General features: G+C 38.7%; 1 protein-coding gene and 1 long non-coding RNA gene across 2 annotated transcripts; one reads left to right on the top strand and one right to left on the bottom strand.

The window, feature by feature from the left end:
* Positions 1-3222: 3222 nt before the first annotated feature.
* On the bottom strand, positions 3223-6619 carry LOC146686308 (uncharacterized). The gene is made up of 3 exons (XR_014916698.1): positions 6224-6619; positions 4301-4402; positions 3223-3457 (listed from the first exon to the last, which is right to left on the bottom strand). It is a non-coding gene; the product is annotated as an uncharacterized LOC146686308 (long non-coding RNA).
* Positions 6620-6622: 3 nt separating this feature from the next.
* On the top strand, positions 6623-12522 carry LOC146686307 (uncharacterized). Its single transcript, XM_085440979.1, has 11 exons — positions 6623-6908; positions 7010-7118; positions 7645-7769; positions 7963-8373; positions 8464-8615; positions 8957-9093; positions 9548-9607; positions 9874-10067; positions 10181-10325; positions 10974-11083; positions 11524-12522. Exons 2-11 carry the CDS (start codon positions 7079-7081, stop codon positions 11833-11835), a joined length of 1686 nt encoding a protein of 561 aa, XP_085297105.1. The 5' UTR covers positions 6623-6908; positions 7010-7078; the 3' UTR covers positions 11836-12522.
* The last annotated feature ends 9251 nt before the right edge of the window (positions 12523-21773 follow it).

Here is a 21773-nt window from a genome sequence, read left to right as displayed (position 1 = left end):
CCAGCTCAGAAACAACCACGTTTGCTTCTCCGTTTGCACAGTCACAATAAAAAAAAAAAAAAAAAATCATTGGCCTGTGCGTCAGAGCTGATCAAGAATTTCTTCCATCTCAGTCTTGACCAATAAGCAGGGAGCTTACCTGTGCACTTACTCCCCTCAGCGGGAGAATCAGCGAGCATGGAAACACCAAGTCAGGGAAAAGAAAAACTCTCATTGACTTCACGTGCTTCTTAATGCCTCTGCCTCAAGGTTCTGCTGTTCTCAAGCAGCTGCTCACTTTGTTCGCAGAAGCCGATGAAGCGTCTGGATTGTGAGGTAATGAGGTTTTTGTGCCACAGGTAGATGCAAATCTAGGTCTGTACTTTTGTTCTTGCAGAAAATAGAAAAGAAGGAGTTAAAGGGCTCACTCGCTGATTGATAGCAGCGGGTTTGGATAATTTTGAAGACCGAATCATGTAGAGGACGTGTGTAGGTCTGACTGATAAGATAATCCTTTATTTAACACACAATGGACAAAAAATCATGACATTTTATTTTTTCTAACTAATTTAAAACAATAACTGTGCATTACATAAGAGAGCGTTCCCATTTGATAGGAGTGAATACGACTTTATTCAATATCAAATTCTCATTAAAAAAAAATCTAATCAGCCAATTGCGTGACAGCAACTGTTCTGTTTCAGTGGGACTGGTTTGGGGGCTGCTTTTTCTTTTTTCTGTCTGTGTTTCCCTCATCTGGTTCCCTGGTGGAGTTATCAGATGGCTTGGTGTTACTCTCTGCTCAAGCTGCTCCTCCCGCACCTGTTTTGAGTGGTGCAATCAGGCGTTGAGCACATTAACTTTGAAGGGTACCACATTTCTCTGCCAGGTCGTCATCGGTAACCTGGTGGAAGTCAGGCAACCTTTGTTAGCTGTAAGCGTCAGTACTATTCATTAACTAACTGAACTGTTGTGTGTTTCCCCCCAGTTGTTTGCCCAGAGTAAAAAAAAAATGGAATACAGCACACTGAGAACTTTGGATGCCACAAGCTATTTTTTATCCTTCTCAACCGGTCTCAACAGATGGCCGTCCTTCCCTGAGCCAGGTTCTGCTAGAAGTTTCTTCCTGTTAAAAGGGAATTTTTCCTTCCCACTGTCGCCAAGTGGTTTTTCATAAAGGATCGTTTGATTGTTGGGATTTTCTCTGTATTAACTTAAGGTCTTTACCTTAAAGCACCTTGAGGCAACTGTTGTTGTGATTTGTTGCTGTATAAATAACATGAATTGAATTCTCTCCTGCAAAGGAACGGACTTCCCTGTCTAACCAGCTCTCTGCCCACTCTCCACCTACTCATCTCTGTTTTATCTCCTGAGCTTCTTCTGCTCGACTGTCCCCCCTGAGATTCTTCTGCGTAACAAGTAAAGCTACATTTACGGTCCTGCAGATGTCCACGATTTTGGTCAGACAGATGGGGAGACGGGTTTTCACCCAACTCAGACATGCTCCCGTGCATTCCTGCAAGACCCTCACTGCAGGTTGCTGGAAGTGGATGATGTAAGGGACTGCAAAATGTTGATTGGTTGGCCCTGAATAGTGCAGGGAGTGAAAGCGCAGTTCACCGGGAATGGAAGAACCTCAAAAAACCCCTTCAAACATTAAAAAAATAGGCATGAAAAGTTTTTCACGTGTTTCACTTCATGTGTTTCACTTCAGCTCTTTGTTTGTTACAACTTCTCCATGGCTGGCTGACTGACCAACACACAAGCAAGTCTCCCACATACCCGTTGTAGCACATACTTTGTACACTGCCCCCATCTTGCAACAGCGCTCACTGCAGGCAATGGAGCAGACATCGAGCGATCTACCTCTGCTCGACCATAAAACCAGCGTTAGGCAGCCACAAACACTCACAAAAGGCAGTCATCAAACACATCATTCTCAAGAACTACATCTAACTCTTTCTGTGCCAGTAGACCACACAGAGTTCCACTCTTCAGTCTGAAAGAGAGACTAAAGAAGTCACTTGGATGAGTGATGAAACATGTATCCCACAGAAAACACAATGTCCAGATAAACAGAATCAAGTTTCTGGGATTTCCTTACCTAGATGATTAAGCAGCATCAAGGCATTCTTCTTCTATTGTCACAATAGAAAAGGCTTTAAGGATGAGCTCTTACCAAATGGCAAACACAGGCTTCACAGCAATCCCCTTTTTATAACGTTAAAATATTGCTTTCAAAGTACACATATCCTTTTTTTCCTTCCAGCATATCTGTGAGCAAGATTGATTGACAGACCCTGGCCTGCTCTTCCCAGCACTGACACCTCCATCATGATGTGAAGTATACATCTGCACTTGTGAAGCAAAAATCCCTGCCATGCACTACAAAAAAAACATCATCTTTACAAAAAGCAGCATTTGCAGAAAGAAAGAAAGAACCCCCATCCTTTTCTTCTCTAACTCTGAGTGTTACAGTTTAAAGATAAAGAATTCTGGGTTGTGGATACGGGTGGGTCCATCCGTCTCGCTGTCTTTGGGCGCTGCAATGACAACGCCTCCACTGTCACAGCTGAGAAATGGTTTCCCTCTATTTGCATTTTTATTGATGCTCCAAATTGCAAATAGCTTTCTCCTCCTTCTGTCTTTGTCTTTGCGTTGAGGAGACGGAAAAAAAAATCCTCATTTGTTCAAGCTGGCCCTATATAAATCACTATAGTGAAATGAAGTGATGTGAACTGGACTCATCTCTGAATAAAACATCAGGTGGCAGACAGGGCACACTGGAAGCAGTTTTATCTCTCGAGCTATTTTGAAAATTTTGCTTTTTCAAATGGGTGCAGTGCTTGCTGCTGTATTGTGCCAAGTTGGAGCTAACACTGATGCAAAAAAAAATAAAAAATACACACAGAAACAGGACTTAAGCAGACTGCATTCAGCTTTTCTGCTAACTCATTGTCAAGAACATGTACTATATATTACATACTATACAGGGCTACACAGCAGCTGGTCAGACACATTGATTACCTTGCTATTTTCTGCACAGGTCCAATATGGATTGGACCATTACCCCAGTCACTTTCCTATAGTAACAAACAGCAGTCACTGCACTCTGCGAGAGTGCAATTACTTATCAGTCAGTGAATTACTGTGCATCAGAGTCGCACACCTCTCTCCTTTTTCCCTCTCTCTCTTGTCTCACTTTCTTTCAAAATGAGTGACTGTGAGACGATGAAATTTCATTGTTTATGTATTTATTCATTGTGAAGCAGGGATTACTGACTTTACAAGGTCATTCAAACAGATGAGTGAATACTCTATTGACTGAAATGTAAATACAGGCTCACACTGGGCTCGAGTCACACAGCTAGACATACAGCCGCTGTCTTCATTGTCCTTCATTGTCAGCCAGAGGAGCAAAAGTGTTTTCCTTAAACTGCTGATTAAGTTGCTGCAGCTTCTATCAAGGTCTGGGGATCTTGGGAAATAGGAAACCAGAAAATGAGATGTTGATACCACTCCAGCTACCTCATAAAGTGCAACTTTATGCAATTTCAGGAACACTTAGATGAGTTTATCAGCAACAACTTGTGTTTAATTATGTTTTGCAAGTCCTACCATGCAGTGATGCTAATGTAATGTTTCTGTTTAGGTTGTAGAGCGTTGTTTGCTAGCAGGTTTACCATGTCAGCTTTATAAGACTAAAATGTTAATAATAAAACAGTATGGGGGGATACGCACATCACTGGTGGCGTGAATTTGAGACCGTGTATCTTGGGGTCCATCATTTATTGTACTGAACTCATTGCCTTCACATATGGGTAATAGCGTAGTTAATGATAGTGGCATTGTGGACAGAGAGGAGTCCAACATAGTAAGTTCCCCATGCAACAAAGTGTGACCTACTCCATATCACCACTGTTTCCCGCCCTCTCAGATCATCATCTGCCATTCATCTTACTGTTCCGTCCTCACACCTCATTACTATGGGGAACAGAGCTTTTAGTCGCTCTGCTCCTCGGCTCTGGAACTCTCTTCCTCCTGCACTAAGAAATACTGACTCCCTCTCTACATTCAAGACACAGCTCAAAACACATCTGTTTAAACTGGCTTATTCGCTTTAATGCTGATTTTATTTGTTGTCACACTCTGTTTTGTAATTTTAACTTATTTTTATGACTATTGTTCCTTTTATTAATTGTGTTTTTTGTAAGGTGTCCTTGGGTTTCTGAAAGGCGCCCTCAAATAAAATGTATTATTATTATTATTATTATTATTATTATTATTATTAATTCAATGGAAAATTAATGGCATAAATTACCTGTGTCAGTCGATGGGTTTCCTTGGCTTGAAGAAGAAATGCAGTTGCATGTTTATAAATGTCAAGATTCAGGTGACCCTCTCCATCTTCTTGAAATCCACTCTGAAACAGAATAACAAAAACATATCTATTAAAACAGAAATAAACAATTGCATTGATAGGTAGCAATCACCAAACAATATTGCATTCATTAGTTAGCTAGATTCATGCCCATAAGGTACAAGGTAGATGTATTTTTACTGACTGATGTCTTTAATTTGAGCTTTTAAAATGACAACTAAAATGACAAACAAAGCAGTACTTGATAATAGATTAATAAGACTAGCAAAGCACATGGAGAGTTCAGTACAGTATAGTTTAAATTCCTTGATCATGCCTGATCACCCCCAAAATTAAATTACTTGTTTATTGGCCCATTTGTGACATTTCCTGAAAATTTAAAATCTGTCCATAACTTTGAGTTATTTTGCTAACAGTCAGACAAATGCCACCAAAAACATAACCTCCTGAGTTACTAAGAAAAAAAGGTAAAGAAAAGAAAAACAAAAGATAGTTTTAGAAAAAAAAGTAACAGTTAATGTTGTCAGTAGTCTTACTGTTACTTCAGAAATGCAAATAGTTATTTATAACTGATTACTCATTTAAAAAATATACAAAATAACTTACTGATTGGTTTGTATGAAAGTAATTAGTTATGTCAGTTATTTACTGTCGGACAAGTTACTGACAATTTGAAATATGTTATATTTAGTAGTTTCACCTTTAAAAAAAATGACCAATACTGACAATAAAAGTAATATTGACTATAATGCTCCTATTAATGTGAAGATGAGTATTTTTTTGTTTGTTTAAATTTTTTTTTGACAGTAACTCTGAACAAATCATGTAATTTTGGTTTGCTTTGCCTAATAGTCATTCTCTTAGGCTACGTCCACACGTACCCGGGTATTTTTGAAAACGCAGATTTTTCTATGCGTTTGCACCTTTCGTCCACACGTAAACGGCGTTTTTGGTCACTGAAAACGGAGATTTTTAAAAACTCCGGCCAGGGTGGATATTTTCTAAAACTCCGTTTTTGCATTTACGTGTGGACAGAAAAATGGAGAAAACGCAGTGTCAAAGGTGTGCTCATTTTTTGACGTCACACTGTGCGCCACGTTATTATTTCGGTGAAATGAATTTCTACAATACTGTTACTGTTAATTCTACTCTCTGCACTGTTTAAATGCTTACATATACACACACAGTTACTGTCCCTCCACACATACGACTCGGTTCTGCTTCTATGCCCCAGCTTTGTTTACTTTTTCCCACTGAGGCTTCTAGACTTCTGATTGGCCAACATTTCTGCACGGTTAGGAATATATCGCCACCTGTTGCTTTGGCATGTTCCTAGCAGTGTTTTCCTTCATTTCTGCCTTTACGTGTGGACGGGATTATTTTTTAAAACGAAAACGGAAAATCTCCATTTTCAAAAATACCCGTGTACGTGTGGACATGGCTTAAATTGACCTTGAACACATATGTAAACATGATAGCGACCTATTCAGTTAGCTGACTGGCTTTTACCAGCTGATTTCAACACGTATTTCAACAATATATCAACTTTTTTTAAACTAATAGGACTTTCTGCAAAGTTTGGATGCATTCACCGGAGCGAACGAACGGATGACTGAAAAAAAAACCAGTCTGACAAGACTGCAGCTTTGCATTTCTGCCACAGCTCTCATTTACGTTTCAGGTGAGTTACTTAATTTAGCGAAACAACTAGTTCGACACTCATCACTGTTAAAATAAAAGTACAACATGAGTCTGTCAAAAACAACACATTTAATGGACGTACTTGGATCAGCCAAAGTAAATGCTAACATTATGTTACAGCTTCTGCAGCTCGTTTCTCTGGCTTTTGTTAAAATAACTTACCGTTAGTGCGGGGATGCTTGAGCCCTCGTCAGTTACTGAAGAACTGGCGTTAGTTTGGTTGATTGGGGCCGTCCTTTCACCTGCTCCAGGTAAACCGTGGCGGGTTGATCCATCCTCCTCATCCGCTTCCACTCCGAGAAGGTGACGCGCGTGTGTCCGCTTTACGTGATAGTAGAAAGAGTTATATACTCTGTACTCACTCGGACAGCCATCAATTCCACACACCACGCGAAAGTCAGGGCTGCGGCTGTGCATGGTATTAATGTGACTCAAAAGTTGTCTCAGACTCAATGCTACAAACACGTAGCATATAAAGCAACGCCAAGTCATGTTGGAAGCTAGTATGTTTCATTCGGTAGCGCGGGCTGCAGTTGTGCCGTAAAATAACTCGTTCCCATGGTTAAACGCGCCTGCTAAATTGTCGTAAATGTGGGGGATAAAGTAAAAAATTTTTTTTATTAACCTATAATAATTAACGTTATTTTGCAATGCACAAAGACAGTTGTTTGGTTTAAAAACCAATCAATCATCCTTTTAGGATTTTTGGGCCAAAGAAATGTCAGGCAAATTGAAGACGAACTTCGTTTCTGGCTGTCGTGAATGATCTGGTGGACATCTTAAGTTCATGTAGACACGTGCCTGCCACTACTGTCCCAGAGTTCTTTGCATTCGCGTTTCATTGGAAGTAAGTTAAAATGTATTATACAGTGCTCATTTTTTGTACATATTACACTCCTTTCGAAAGTTCTAAATGTTTTGGTGTGTTTATATTGTGTAACGTTGCAGCCGAACAGTGACTGGACGAGGCAAGCTAACGCCAAAAAAGCTAACTAGTGTGCTAAGTAGGCTAACAGCATGGAAGGACTGGATGAGGTCACAGTGTCGGTTTTAAAGGGTAATGTATGCAAATTTATTTTTAAACAGATTAAATGGACTTATGTTTTACATAGGTGTATGAACACGGAAGTGTGCAAATTACATTATTTTATAAATAATGTCGTTGATGATGTTTAAGTAATTTTTTTACCTTCCATTTCATGTGATCATTTCCTCATTTTAGGAACATTTGTAGTTATTTGTTTTACTTATGCAAGTGTATTTATTCATCCTTAGAGGTGGATAATTCTCAGTAACATTTACCAATTTACATTTAATTGATTAACTTTTGGGGAAAAAAGTACTTAAGAGTAGTTTTACTGCACTATAGTTTACACTTTTACTTGAGTAGATTTGTAAAGAAGTAACTGTACTCCACTACATTCCAAAAAGCTCAGTTCCTTTAATAATACCTAAAGCTGGATAAAAATTCAGTTCAACACAATTTTAATGAAGTGTCAACTTTCATATTCTCATCTCTCATGCAGTTTCCTTTGTAGGGCATAATTTCATCTTGCTATGTTTTTCTTCCAATGTGTTCATAGCTGCAAACATCAGCGAGGGAATGATGGGCACCCTGTCTCGTGAAGACTTGCAGGATCTTTTCCCAGGCCCAGAGAACTTTTTACGGAGAAAAGCTGTCTGGCGTGCCTGTCAGGATGTACTGGAGGTCAGTTTCCCAGTCACTCACCACCACTTAAAATTGGCATCGTCGTGTTTTTGTCCGATTACAACTAGTTTAACCGTGGGCAGAGTTGAATGGCTCTTCACTATTCCCCCCTCTCCACACACACACACACACACACACACACACACACACAAAAATTGCGTTTTGCTTTTATTCATTATTATTTATTTTATAGGAATCTGGCCAAGATGACTCAAAATCTTCAACCAGCTCCTCCATTAATGAGTCACCCAAGCAACAGACATCCACTACTGTAAATGCAACTGCTTCAAAATGCACAAGTTCTGAAAAGGTTGTGAAGTTATTCTATCCAGAATATGTATTGCACACTGACACTGAGCTTGAGCAAGTCCGCCAACAATACTTTGAGTTGTCAAAGAAAGGTGAAGAGCGCAGCTGCAAAATGTCAAAGGAGCTCAGATGTCGGCTCATCCGAAACACCATGACTAGTATGATTGCAATCCTGAGGGCAAAAGGGGATGGAGAATCGCATAGATACCCATCAAAACCAGAAATTACAGCAATGGCAAAGAGAATAGTGCAGTACTACCCTATGCTACAGGACCAAGGCATCAAGAATACATGGGTAAGTGAAATGCATCCACTTCAATACCAAAGTGTTTCATGTTGGACATTTTAGTAGTGGTTGGAAAAATGTATTAAATGTCCTATACAGGTTACTGTGTACACACAGCTAAACAAAAGACTGCAAAATGTGAGATCCCCCCCAAAAAGCCACTCCAGATGGGAGACATTCAAAGAGGTAAGGCTGCAACTAATTAATTTTAATTTTAACTATGATAATTCTGTTATTCATTTTCCTCATTAATTGATAAGTTGTTTAGTCAGTACGATGTTTGAAAGTTGTGAAAGTTTTTCCCCAAAAGTCTTCTTTTGTCCACAACCTGACAATTTTAATTTCAACGATAGAGGACAAACAAAAAAGCTAAAATCATGTTTGGGCATTTTATTAAGGAAAGAAAGAAGTGATCCAATGTGATCAATCAAGTATTTGGTGACCTGCCTTTAGTTTCCTCACCTGTTTTAGCATGAAAGGAAGAAGCACTTTGTGTTACACTTTGTATATATGAAAATGGCTATACAATAAAGATATGAATTGATTGAGTTTATAGTTGATAACTAATTGATTAACTGACTAATCTTCGCAGCTCTGCCAAGACGCGATGTCTTGATCAGCCAAGTGACGTAGAAGAAATGGATTCAAGTGACTCAACAATCATTCTGGATCTGTCCACAGAAGGGAGGAGCAGCCCAGAGTCGGCCAGTAAAACAAGTGAGTTAGAAGGTGAGTTTCAACTTTACATTTACAAACTGTGTGGTCATCATAAAAAAATAAAACAAATATACCTGCATGTTGAGTCAAGATGGCAGTCCTGACATGACGGAAGTAAAAGGCTTTAAAATGGTCATCAGAAAATGATAACTACATCACATTTTTCCTGTTTTATCATCAGTTTGTTAACATTTCTGTGGAAATTAATGTTAATAAAGTATTGGTATTAATAAAAGCCAGTATATTATAAATTTAAAGAGTTTGGTACTGTGGTGTGTTTATAGTATAAGTCTGTGCAACATCACTGTCTCTAACCACTCAGTATATCCTGTAAAGTAATGTTTTTAAAAAACAATGTGCCTCACTAGAGGCTTTTCTCTTTTTAACTGTTTTTTAATTTAGGTTCCAAACTAATTTTTAAAGTGTATTACCCTGACACAAAATATCTCTTTGCTATGTCTTTAAGGAAAAAGGAAAGCACAAAACCTACTTGAAGAAGAACCCTCTACCCTGCCAAGTCCTAATAGTGAGTCCATCCAACTGCCGCTGTGTGTGTGTGTGGGCACATCTTTATAGGGGTGCACTTGTGTGCCTACATATAATTGTATTTGATTGCATGACCATATGTAAATTGGCATTTACATGGTAAATATTTTGAAAAATGAATAAGTATTTAATAGTTAAGTTCAGAGCTGTATTTTTTTTTTTTTTAAGATTTAACTCCATTAAAGTATAGTCTATAGACACTTGTCATTTTAATGACATAATTAATGACAGACACCCACTGTCCAGCAACCTTGGCCAAACACTACAAGACCCTACAAACTTTGTTTAAAAGAAAAAACCCAAACCAGCAGGATGTCTCTCAGCTCCTGGATTTGGAATTTTCAGCCAGAAGAGCATTCATTGATTCAAATACTATTCGTGAGGAGGACAGACACAAAAAGGTTCTAGAAGCATATCCTTGCTTCAAGGACATTGGACATGTAAGTCATTGTTGAATCCATGTGATTCAAGCCAAACAATGTTTATCATACCAACTTCTTGCTCCTCAGTGATGCATTGACATGTTTGTATTGGTATGCTGAATATTTTATAGGTGATGGAGCTTCATCGCATTTTGGATAAAGAAAATGCCAACTTCATCAATGAACTGAAGGGAAGATGGCAAGATTTCTGCCAGAAGGTGCAGTTTTTTGGTGTATGGAAAAAGACGCTGAAGCCCCCAATGGGAATGGATAAAGGTAAGCAATGATGTTTTGGTGTTATTGGTCATCAGAGTATAGTTTGGATCTTTACGGACTACTGCTTTAACATGCTTAAAGTAATGTCACTGAGGACAGGAGGAGGAGAATTTGAAAATTTAAAGGCCTAATCCCCCACCCCCCCTCTCCTTCTTGAAGGAGCTGAAAGCCGCACCTTTACTAGTTACGCGCAGGGAAAACAGACTCAACGCTACAAAAGGCTAAAAATACAAACCAACAGGCCGGTTTAGGAAAAGGTTGTTGTGTAGGCTCACTACACAACATACAATGTAAGATAAATCCATTTTTGTTCCCCCTCCCCTCCTCAGCATTAAGTTTTACAGACTAACATTAATGCAATGTAAGTCAATGTAGGTGTAGTTAGCATTCAAGCATAAGTCATATTAGCCTACTGTAAACACAGTATACAACAATTATCTACACCATTTAGCATTTTTTAGGTTACTGTGACAAGTTTAAACTATGGATTACAGCTTTAACTTTCATGTGCTAGTGTCTTGTTGTTCACCTTTTCAATCCACGATGGTTGTCACTGGCCAAATATTTGTTGTTGTTGTTTTGTTTTTTTTGATCTTGAGGATTTTGTTTAAGTGTGGTAATGAGATGATGATTCTTTCTTCTGTATAGCTGAACAGGCTCTTGAGATCCTACATGTGCTGCCATCACTGTTCCCATCCACCTCTGCTCCTCCAAAGAGGGCACGTGATGCGAGTGAGGCTCTGGTGCATGTCCTTGAGGTGAGTTGTGTAAAATGTAGTAGTTGTTTTTGTTCTTTTTGGGACAACGGTATTAAAAAATGCTTCTTCTGATGAGTGCCAGAGTATTTTATATTCACATATTATATGTTCTAAGCCTTCAAAAGGCACCTAAAACACATTTTTGGAATGAGGGTTCTCACAGGTTAGATCTCTGTGACCAGTAAATACAAACATGGATGCATTACGTGGTAGCACATTTTTATTACCTCAATGACACCTAATTAAATGTAGCCTTGATTTTCTGTTTTTCAGGAAGGCTGGACAGATGTGAACAGTAATTCCATCGAGAATAATTAAAAGTAGCAATTTCAGATGTGTTTTCTCAGAACCTCAACTTTTGTTGTAATTTAGCTTTAGTTATGTGTTTGAAACAAAAGTGCATCATCCTTACAAAAGTATGTCCGTGTTATGTGTTAAAGGACCAAGAAGACCCTAATACCTATCTGATGAAACGTCCTCTCTCCTGCCAAGTCCTGATTGTGAGTCCATCCAACTGCATCCTAGCGGTAGGAGATGTGTCAATAACCACGTTTCCAAAAGACTTGGTTACCGAGGGTGCTTTATACCTTATGGCCTACTATTACACCCTTCACCTTACATACCCAAAGTGTGTAGCCACTCTGCTTTCCGTCATACAGACGGAGGTTCTCTTGGACAAAATCCATGAGAGAGATCTCACATCATCTTACAAGAAGAGCATGGCTGAGTGGACTGCTTTTATTGGCCAGTAAAGCCAATATGGTCAGATGGACTATAGGAAAGCACTTCCTCTCTCCTTCCACGGCTACTACAGTCCATGTTGGTTGTGATTGATTTTTGTTTGTAATTTGGTCAGGTTAGCCCAGTGTTATAATTAAGGGTGCACAATAATATTGGCTAACATGCCGGCATTTTGTGTTTGGTTTGTGCAGTGCAGACAGCCTCGCTTTTAGTTAATTTTAAGATTTTTATTTTTTTTTTAATGAGTTTAGACAGAGGACTATTCAGAAAATAGGCTCTACTGTGAAAGAGTAAATTGACTAAGCTGAGACTGACTAGTTTGGTATAAAAGTAAGAATTGCTTTATTGTGTATTGGCTAGTACAACTGTAAAATATTAGATATAGCTGAAAAATCAAATACTGTGCATCCTTAATGATAATGTTATGGTATTGTTTGAAGAATGTGGTCAAATGTTCATGTTAAAAGCACTTTGTAATAATAAACGTTACAGGTTGAGGAGTTTTAGCCTAGCAGTGTTTGTCTGTACTTTGCCTGTGCAATGCACATATGTTACAGGTGTGTTTAGTGTTAGATTGGGCAGGGGAAAAAGTCACTGCAAAATGGCTTTCTTTTATGTAGTCCCCTCTGTTTATGGGGTTTTATCAATAAAGTTGTTGCTTTTGAAGTCTATAGTTCTCTTTTTTTTTTTTTTTTTTTTTTTTTTTTTGTCTTATAAGCAGTAGGTAAAAGTCTTGAATATGGGGTAAATGCACTAGAAATAGAGAATTATTACAAAAAAGATTGCCTAATACTAGTAAAAGAATGCTAACTTTAATACATTTTGTCTCGAAATGCCAATTTCTAATCTTATTTCAAGTAAGGTGTTGGACTTAAATCTAGATGGGTGTCACGTTTTTAGAACTGAAAACAAGTTATATACACTGAAAACAATGAGGATGATGTTGGGAGGTTTATAGAAAAAATGCTTTTTTTGAGGCGAAAATACTACTTTTGAGCACCACAAACTTATTATGAGACACACAAACTTCACAACACTAGTAAAATATAGCTAAGAATGAGTTTTTCCAGCTAATTTCAAGATCTCGTAAGGCTTGATTCACTGTCTTATTTCAAGAAATCTTGTCAAGAGAATTTTCACTTGTTCCATTGGCAGATTTTTTCACTTATTTCAAGCAAAAAATAACTTGTATTAAGTTTTTTTTTCTTGTTTTTGGAGGGCCATTTTTTCCAGTGTGGTGACCTAAGCACACACGGCTTTCAATCAGGAGAATTGTTTGGTTCGGTTAAGCTATCAAAACTACCTGGTTAGCATTAGGGAAACATTTTGGATTCATTATCTACATTGCACAGCTCCATTTTTAGGTCACTGTGATGCTGAACTCCATCTAAGCACAGCTGTTGGAAGTTGCTTAACTTTATTTTGCATAACATTAGGTTTAAAATTGTGTTCACAACCCTTTTTAACTCTTCTAATTCCCCTCACCTCCCAAAGTCGACCACATCAAACGGCTGTACCTTTCCTGGGTCTGGTTCTACTGGTCTTTTCTTTTTTCCTTAAAAAAAAAAAATCAACTATTTTGTCATCAAGACTTTTCTAATTCTTGCAAATACAGCAGGTTGATGGCATTAAATTGTTAAATACAACTGAAAATAATTAATATAAATAAATGTTTGGGGGATGACGGTCTTGGCAGTCTTCTCTTTATTGCCAGACAGGTGGTAGTTAGTGGCTTTGATAAGGTTTTGCTAAAAACATCTGCTGGAGGAAACTGTAAGACAGAATCACAACTTTAAAGCGGCAAGTTGTAAAAGCAAAGGAGCTGAAAGAGACTGGTGTGCTTCATAGAGATGAGGGAATTACAAAACAAGCGATCATTTTCCTAGGCATTGCTTCGAGTAATCCATTTCACACGGCACACTGTAAAATGGATTCATATAAAGACATCGATCAAGGCAACTTTAAAGACAGATGTTCAATACAAGTGTTTATGACCTCATTAGTGCATAGGCAATAAATATGAAAAAAACAACAACAACTGGTTAATTACCAAATTGAAAAATCACCTCGCTTTTAAATGATTCTTTAAATATAATGTCTTCCATGTCTACACATCAGTGTGAAATATGCCAATATATTGATTTGGCCAATCCATTAAAGAAAGAAAAGTAATCAAAAAATATGTATAGTCACCTTCAGGTGTCCTTCCTCCAGTCCTGACCTCTTACCCTCATCGTCTAATGACCTTTCACTCTGACAAACAGACAGATGACTCAATTTTACCCCCTCCATGCAGGTGTCACAGGGATGATAGAAGAGAAGGAAGAGGAATGTGATGAAGAAATGAGAACCTTAGCAGGATGTGACAGAACACTGCTGGAGAGGATCGGAGCAGAGAGGATGGATGGAGTGGTGAAAAGTAGGCAGGAAGGAAAGCACTGTTTGGTTGTCACTCTCAGATGTTCTTTAAAACACTGAAGTAAAAAGTAAAGCTTGAGCATTATCCGCTGTCTTCACCTCTGAAACCCACTGCCGACAAATATTTGACACCAAATTATTCATAGATTTTTAACGTGAGACTTTGTTAGTTTATCAGCTTTTTTCCATCAGCAGTTCATGTATCACTTGCTATGAAATTGCAGATCTTTAAACTTAACTTTTCCTGAGGAATTTAAGGGCTTCTTATTCAGTTTGGCTCATTTTTCAAGGTTAAGAGTTAATTTCATGTTATTGTCTGACTATTTGAAGGCTATTTTTACATTTCCGATTAAATGACTGAATTTTATACAAACTCTCGATAACGAACAAACAAAAATTCAAAAGCCAGCCAAGAAAAAGTATTTTTCTCATTATGAGGACTTTTGAAATTCACTGAGTTTGAGTGGAACCACAGGCGAGGTGAAATGTGCTTACCCCAATTGTAATTCTGTCATTTCTATTCACTCTCTGATCTCTCCTCTACATTGTGTGCGAGTGAGATCACGTTCGCTCTGTAATAGCCCTCAAATAAAAATCCTCATCGAAACAAAGTGAGATGCCCATGGCTCATTGGAATGACAACAGCGGTGTATTCTGCTTGCACCTGATAAAAATTTTACATCGCCTCCTCTACAAAGAGGATCAGTGTGATTCCTTTGAGAGAGACAAAACTGAATTCAGCCCCAACATGTGCAGAGCACTTCTGACATATTCACGCTTACATGGATAAATGTGTTGCGTAACTGGTGAACCATCTGCTTGCAAAAAATGCCAGATAAATACTAGGTAAACAGCGAATGCGACGAGGTGAAAACGAAATGACTTAAGAAGGGTCTGTGAGAGCCGAAGTGACAGTCAGTTAGTTGGATAATTGGTTTGCGAAGTAGAAAGCAGGAGGTGGCGTTGAATCAGAGCTGGAGAAGGGGAGAGGAATGAGAAGATGAGAGGCGAGTTGAAGTGAAGAGAAAAAATGGGGTGGGGAGTGGGTGAAGTACAGAGCTCGGTTCACGCACAGCTGGCTGATGAAGGGAAAGAAGCAGAGGCGACTGACAGAAGTTCAGACCTGCTGAACTGAAGCAGATGTCCACCATCCAGACTGACAGGGTCGTTGGCTGCCTGAGGAATAGCAGGGGTATCAATTTATAATGCTACCTGCCTAATAAGCCTTCTAAGATGCTTCATAATGCATTACACTTAGACCAGTAATTTTCATTTGTGTGTGCATATTCTGCAGAAACCCTCAATTTACAAAGATCGTATATTGATTCTAATTATTGCTAGCCTTTCACCACATGCTCGGAATAATTAAATTGAAGTACGGACAGAAGAAGGACTCAGACATATGTTGCAATTTGCAGCGCAGAGAGTAAAGGATGGGCAGAAGAAACTTGGTGAGAAACAAGACTTAAAAGCGCCGAGGAGTGACGCCCCTCCATAGGAGTAGCGGTGCCTCTTAGTGGTACTGACAGCAACAGAGAGGAAGAGAGAAGCTGCAGGAGTGGGTCCGAGATCTGAAGATGTTGCCAAGAGTAGCAGCGGATTTGTGATAAGTAAGAGAAGTCAAGTAGTTTGTTGCTCACTTTATATCAGATGTGAAGCAGATAAATGTAGAAACTGCATCATAATGAGTCAGAAGAGCCAAGCAAGCCATGTATTATGTGAAACACTATCAAGTGTATGATTGCTGTAGCCATTGTATGGTTTGCTAGAACAGTCATTATTATCTCGTTTATTGAAGTGATTCATATTTGATTACATTTATTTTATTCAGAATGAGCATATGCTGTATCTAACACAATAAGAATGAAACAGATACATCCCATATGAAACACACAGGGTGAAAATGACATAGTTAGAATATGTGATATTATTATATAAAGTGACTTGTGTAATGTTGGTGAAATTAAGCTATAAAGAAAGTTGGTTGTGTTGGCTGCAACTCTCCTTCAAACCGGAGAGCTGTCTCCCTGGAGAGTGGGTAAAAGATAGGGCTGAACGATATATCGCATTTGCGATAATATTGCGACATGATCAAGTGCAATTTTCTAACCGCAAAGGCTGCGATTATACTCTGGACATGTCCAAATTCATGGGCTGCATCCTCCTGAGGCCGCATTTGTAGACCGATTACGTCACAGCGACGCGCCGAAGGCTGTCCAAATTACTACCATATCCCAGAATTCATAGCGCGGCCCAGCCAAACTCCAGTTTCCAACAATGGCGGCCGCTACTAAGTTTTAAAATTACTCATACTAATCTTTCTGGGTCACAAAATAAACTTTTAAAATATTTTCAGGCGAGAAAGTAGTTGTGTAAACATCAAATATCTGCTCGGTTTATCAAGATATCGCATATTTGCAAAAGTGCTTCGACGTTTTCAGAGGCGTCTGCTACCCACCAGCTCGACAGCTAGCCGGGAGCTCGAGGGTTACTGATGCGGCCGAGAACGGCACAACTCCCGGCACATCATTTTCAGATCACCGCGGAGTTTCGCTGCTCGGGTTAAACGTAATATATAAGTCACTTAGACAACCTAAAAATGTTATTGTTGGGCTTTTTTCAGTGTTTTGTTTGTTCGTGAGTAAATCGGTTTGGCTGAGATTAAAGTTATTAGATTAGATAAAATAAAACTTTATTAATCCCCCGGGTGGGTTCCTCCTTGGTTTTCACACAGCTGACTAAACGTCAAACAGAAAACTTATTAAACAGAAGTATGAGACAGTCGAGAATTTACGCCAGTGTCTGGTTATATTTTAGATAGCAAGAAGCAGACGGCCGAGTTTATTAAACTCCACCGAGACAGCGGTGACGCTAATCAGAACTAGCCTTCTGATTCAGAAGGCTAGACCGTCCAATTTCACGCCTTTAAATTTTAAAGGCGTGTTTGTGTGTGTGTTTATACAATTGCTATTATGTTTGCACTTTATGTGTAATGTTACTGACTGCAGAGATCAGTAAGATGTGTGTATTTTTTATTTATTAGTTTTATTTATTTAATATTATTTTTTAATTGAATGACTGTCTAGTAGTTCACAGATGTCGAAAAACTGAGTGTGGTAAAGCCACTGATTTTGTTTATGTATATTTCTGCAATCTGCACATTGTACTGACTTTCATTTTAATGTTTACACCAGGGTTCCTTGTCAGCACTTTATGCTCAGATGTTTGTAAGCTAAAAATAAACTATTGTGTATGTTCAAATATACTGTTGTGATTGAAGAAGTTAAATAAAAATGTCAGTCATCAATTCATGCATCACCTCATGTCATCATAACAGAGGTCTGTCTTCCAGGAAAGAACAGTTTAAAATTAATGTAATATAGTATTGGCCATACTATATGATGTATTGCTTGTCTTTGTTTAATAATACAGAAGACAAAGACCTTAAAAAATAATCGCATATCGCATCGCAATCGCAATATTGGGGCAAAAAAATCGCAATTAGATTATTTTCCATAATCGTTCAGCCCTAGTAAAAGAGCAGGAGGGGTGGTTCCTAATCTTACTGTTGTTCTTTCTATGATGTCTCCTGTCGAGCCCTCTTTGCCCCACGCTTGTCTGAACCCACAAGCACAGCAAGCCACTCTCTTTCCTAAGCAAATCAGCCCTATGTCAGCCTGCACTGTGCCACCCCTGCCAACAACCTGGTTCACACGGAGGATAACACTCGCTGACAGCTCCACACTCCCTTTTGCACACATATTCACACGCAAACAGACACATCCAAGGCTGTGACACAAGCAACTTTTACACAGCAAGAGTCCTTTTTGCAAAACCTGCTTTGCTCGGTGGCGGTGTTTATGTTGTGGAAAAAGTTCAAAGAAATTCAGATTTACTGGAAAGATAAGATGAATCTGAGTATGTGCATCCCATAGAAAGCGGTCGTCGGTGTTTACCAAACTCTCTTGCATGCAGCGGGGTATATCATAGGGCATATCAAAAGTGACACCGTTATTACCACAACAACAGCCCCCCCATCTGGTGGGTAACAAAAAAAGAATGTGAACGTATGATAAGATCACTAATAAGTGGATCTAACAAGTGGATCTGTGCTTTAGAAAATAAAGATTTATGTCATTTAAATGTATTTACATTTAAATGAACCAGAATTAAATGTAGGTATTTTAAAAGAGGTGCAGTGTATTACAGCTAATTTATAAGCCTGTTAGGTGGGGCTGTGTGCAGACAGGAATAGGACCCAAGGTGCAGACTCCGGAGACAGAACTTAAACCAAAACAGCTTTAATGCTGAACGCAAACATCATATAACTAGAAAAAAAACTCAAAATAAACTTACACCGGTGGATGGGCAAAACACACAGCAACGTAAACGGTAGATCGCGACACAGACACAGAGAAACACTGGGCTTAAATACACAGAGGGAGCAATCAGGGAATGGGTAACAGGAGGGAAACACAGCTGGGGCAAATCAGGCCTAACGAGACAAGAAGAAGCAAAACCAGACACATTAACATCAGACATGGACTTTCAAAGACACAGACTCATATGCCGGCACTACAAAGGGAACAGAGACGTGGGAACAGGGCAGACACAAAACACTGACTGAACACGGGGATATAGGAACTTAAGATACACATAGACGCGAACTAGACAAGGGGATGCAGGTGATAGGGGAGACAGAGCAACTAAAGAAGACAGACCTAAGCCATAAGACAGAACTCAAAGAAACCAAAAACTAGACAGTATAAATAATATCGTAAACTCAAAAACCCTGGGTCGACGACCCAGGCATCCTAACAAAGCCCAATTTAACCTGACATGCATGACTTTGGACTGTGTGAGGAAACTGGAGGACCAGGAGACAAGACCCTTAAACTATGCATGTAATGGACTCAAATTACTGAAGGTGTGACTGTACCTAGCCTTCTGGTCTGTTACATCAAGGATGAACTCATTTGATTTGGGTCAAAAATCAAAAGTTGGACTTACAACACCTGTTCTTGTCCACAACAAATTTTTATCCTACAACAGTAAGGATAGTCATGAAGAAGACAATCGCCAGACCCCTGCACAGGAGCAGGGCAAGAAAAACCATTTCTGCAGAAGAGACACCTTCTAGCCAGACTGAAGAGTGTCCTTTGGTCAGATGAGACAAAAATAGACTAACTCTTTGGCCACAGAGAGAGACACCATCCCCACAGGGGAACATGCTGCAGGAGTATTATGCTGTGGGGGTGCCTCAGTGCTTCTGGAACTGGGAATCTCTTGAAGGTGCAAGGAATCAAAGAGAGAGAAGGATATGTGAAAACTTAGCTTAAAACCGTCAGTATCAAAACTGGGTCTTGGTCATCGACCATCAAATCTGCAAGAGCTTGAGAGATTTGCTGAAGAAGAAAGGGGCTGGGTTACTTAGGAGATGTGTGTGAGACTTTTTGAAAACAACAATTCACAACTGGAAGCTGTTATCCAGCAAAAATGATGCACAATTGACTATTACAATCAGAAGTGTGTTTTTAGTGAAATTATTTTTTTCCTGTGTGCAAAATAAGGAAATGTAAGCATCCAAGATAAAACCAGGATGTTTGCACTCCGAAACTTTAAAAAACAGGATTAATAATAATTCTGTGCTGTCTATAAAAGAATCTGCCAAATAAAACATGCAGAGCTACCTGCTGTGGCAACCCCTTGTGAATAAGGGAGAAGCTGGAAGTAGCTTTATTCATTTATTTATTTTTTAAAAAACTCAAATCGCTCAAATATTAATGTTCACCAATCTAACACAAATAAATATTCCACTGATCATAAATGAATTCTGCGGCTAAAACATCTAATCTTGTTTTCTTGTCTTTTATAGGGAATTTTATTTCACAACAGCACAAATTATGTATTCATTTCAACACTAAAAAGAGAGCTTACATAACAATAATACCATCACAAAACAACATAAATTCAATTACAGATCATATGAGGTCCAAATAAATGCAAAAAAAGTAAAAGTCTGTAAACACAGGAAAAAGCTGCCACCCTGATCACAGGTAAACAAGTATACATCCATTTCTATCTTTACTTTTGGCCATACTCAAAAATAGTCACAATAATAATATTAATTAGTACAGTCACATTAATATTTGTTACTCAAAAATAGTCACATTAATAAAAAGTGCAAGTTAAATGAAATCAGAATTAATGCTTAATCTGAAGCGACACGAGTGCAATACATTAAATTCAAATGTGTTTTCATTTTTCGCCTACTGCCATTTACATATAGGAGGGGGCAGAACAGTTGAAAAACCTACACTTCATTTACCAAAGTCATAATTAATAGAAATTTTGATATTATACTCCCTCAAAAACTAATCAGTTTTAGGAGGATAAACTGGCATCCAGCTGTTTTCATCCAATAAACATGGCAGAGTCTAAAACCTAGGGGGTCCTCCAAGGGCAATCATTGCAATCACTGCACAGATGTAGCGCAGACTAAGACATTTGTTGATTTCTCTTTTCAAAATGAATTTATTAGTAATCATTTCACTCCACAGGCTGGAGTGTCCAAGCTGCAAGTTCTTTTTTCAGTGGAAGAACAAAGAGAGTGCAGGCTAGGCTTGCAGAAACACAAATATGCCACATGCAAAGGTCCCTGTAAAGTTATAAATGGTTTATTTTGAATGTATATTGCTAATTTGATAAATACTCAGAAATTTCTTTGTATGATGACACTCTTTTGGATTCCTGTACTGTGAGGTTGTCTATTGGTAGAACATCACTGGTGAAATATCTTTACCTCCAGGTGGAGCTTAACCATGACCATGCTGCGAGAATAAAGGTATTTTAAATGTTTCTTATTTGATGTTTAAGAATATAAGGGTAAAAATAACACCACCGGAGAGAAACTCTAACTAGAAATAACTCAGCTCATGAAGAAGAATGTGAAGCTACAGTATAAGACAGAAAATCACTCATAAAAAGACGAACTAAAAAGCATTTTACACACACCTGTCTGATGAAACAAAAGGCTCACCCTCGGGATCAGTGGACATATATGATGAATAAAACAAGCCCAAAGGGAAAGGCAGCAGTGCTTAAATGACATCACCAATCAATAAGACACTCACACCTGAGTCCAAAAAGTAATCATGGAAAACTGTGAGGGAAGAAAAGTTGTTATCCCTTCACTTACGCTTCAGCTGGCAATATAATGTTTCTTTCCCTGCTTTCACCATTATTGATTTTGTCAACCGACAGGCCAGACTCAGGGACGAGCAAAGTTTCAATCTTTCAGGTTAAGCAGATGATGCATTTAGCTTGGAAGGGGGGGGGGGTAGAAAAAGTACAGAGAAATACACTCCAATGGCGACAGCACAGCACAGGGTGATATTCCTGATAGACGTGAAGCTAATTTTGTTAACAGTCCATCGAGTGTCCCAGTTAGCTGCTGCAGTGAGCCAACATGAACAATACTGGAACCATGTCAAGTGAATGGAACGAAGCCATTTTTAGTGTCAAACCAACA

This window comes from Copadichromis virginalis, linkage group LG19, assembly GCF_057382275.1.
Source record: "Copadichromis virginalis isolate Kocher_CV1m ecotype Utaka linkage group LG19, C_Virginalis_male_GT1.1, whole genome shotgun sequence".
NCBI lineage: Eukaryota > Metazoa > Chordata > Actinopteri > Cichliformes > Cichlidae > Copadichromis > Copadichromis virginalis.
This window is presented reverse-complemented; position numbering and strand designations above follow the sequence as displayed.

What these genes read in the sequence shown, in the direction of transcription:
- LOC146686307 (XM_085440979.1), top strand. Translation starts at nt 7,079, where the DNA reads ATGGAAGGACTGGATGAGGTCACAGTGTCGGTTTTAAAGG. An exon ending in TACCCTGCCAAGTCCTAATA is followed by an intron (nt 9,608 to 9,873) that starts GTGAGTCCATCC and finishes CCCACTGTCCAG; the next exon opens with CAACCTTGGCCAAACACTAC. An exon ending in GCTTCAAGGACATTGGACAT is followed by an intron (nt 10,068 to 10,180) that starts GTAAGTCATTGT and finishes AATATTTTATAG; the next exon opens with GTGATGGAGCTTCATCGCAT.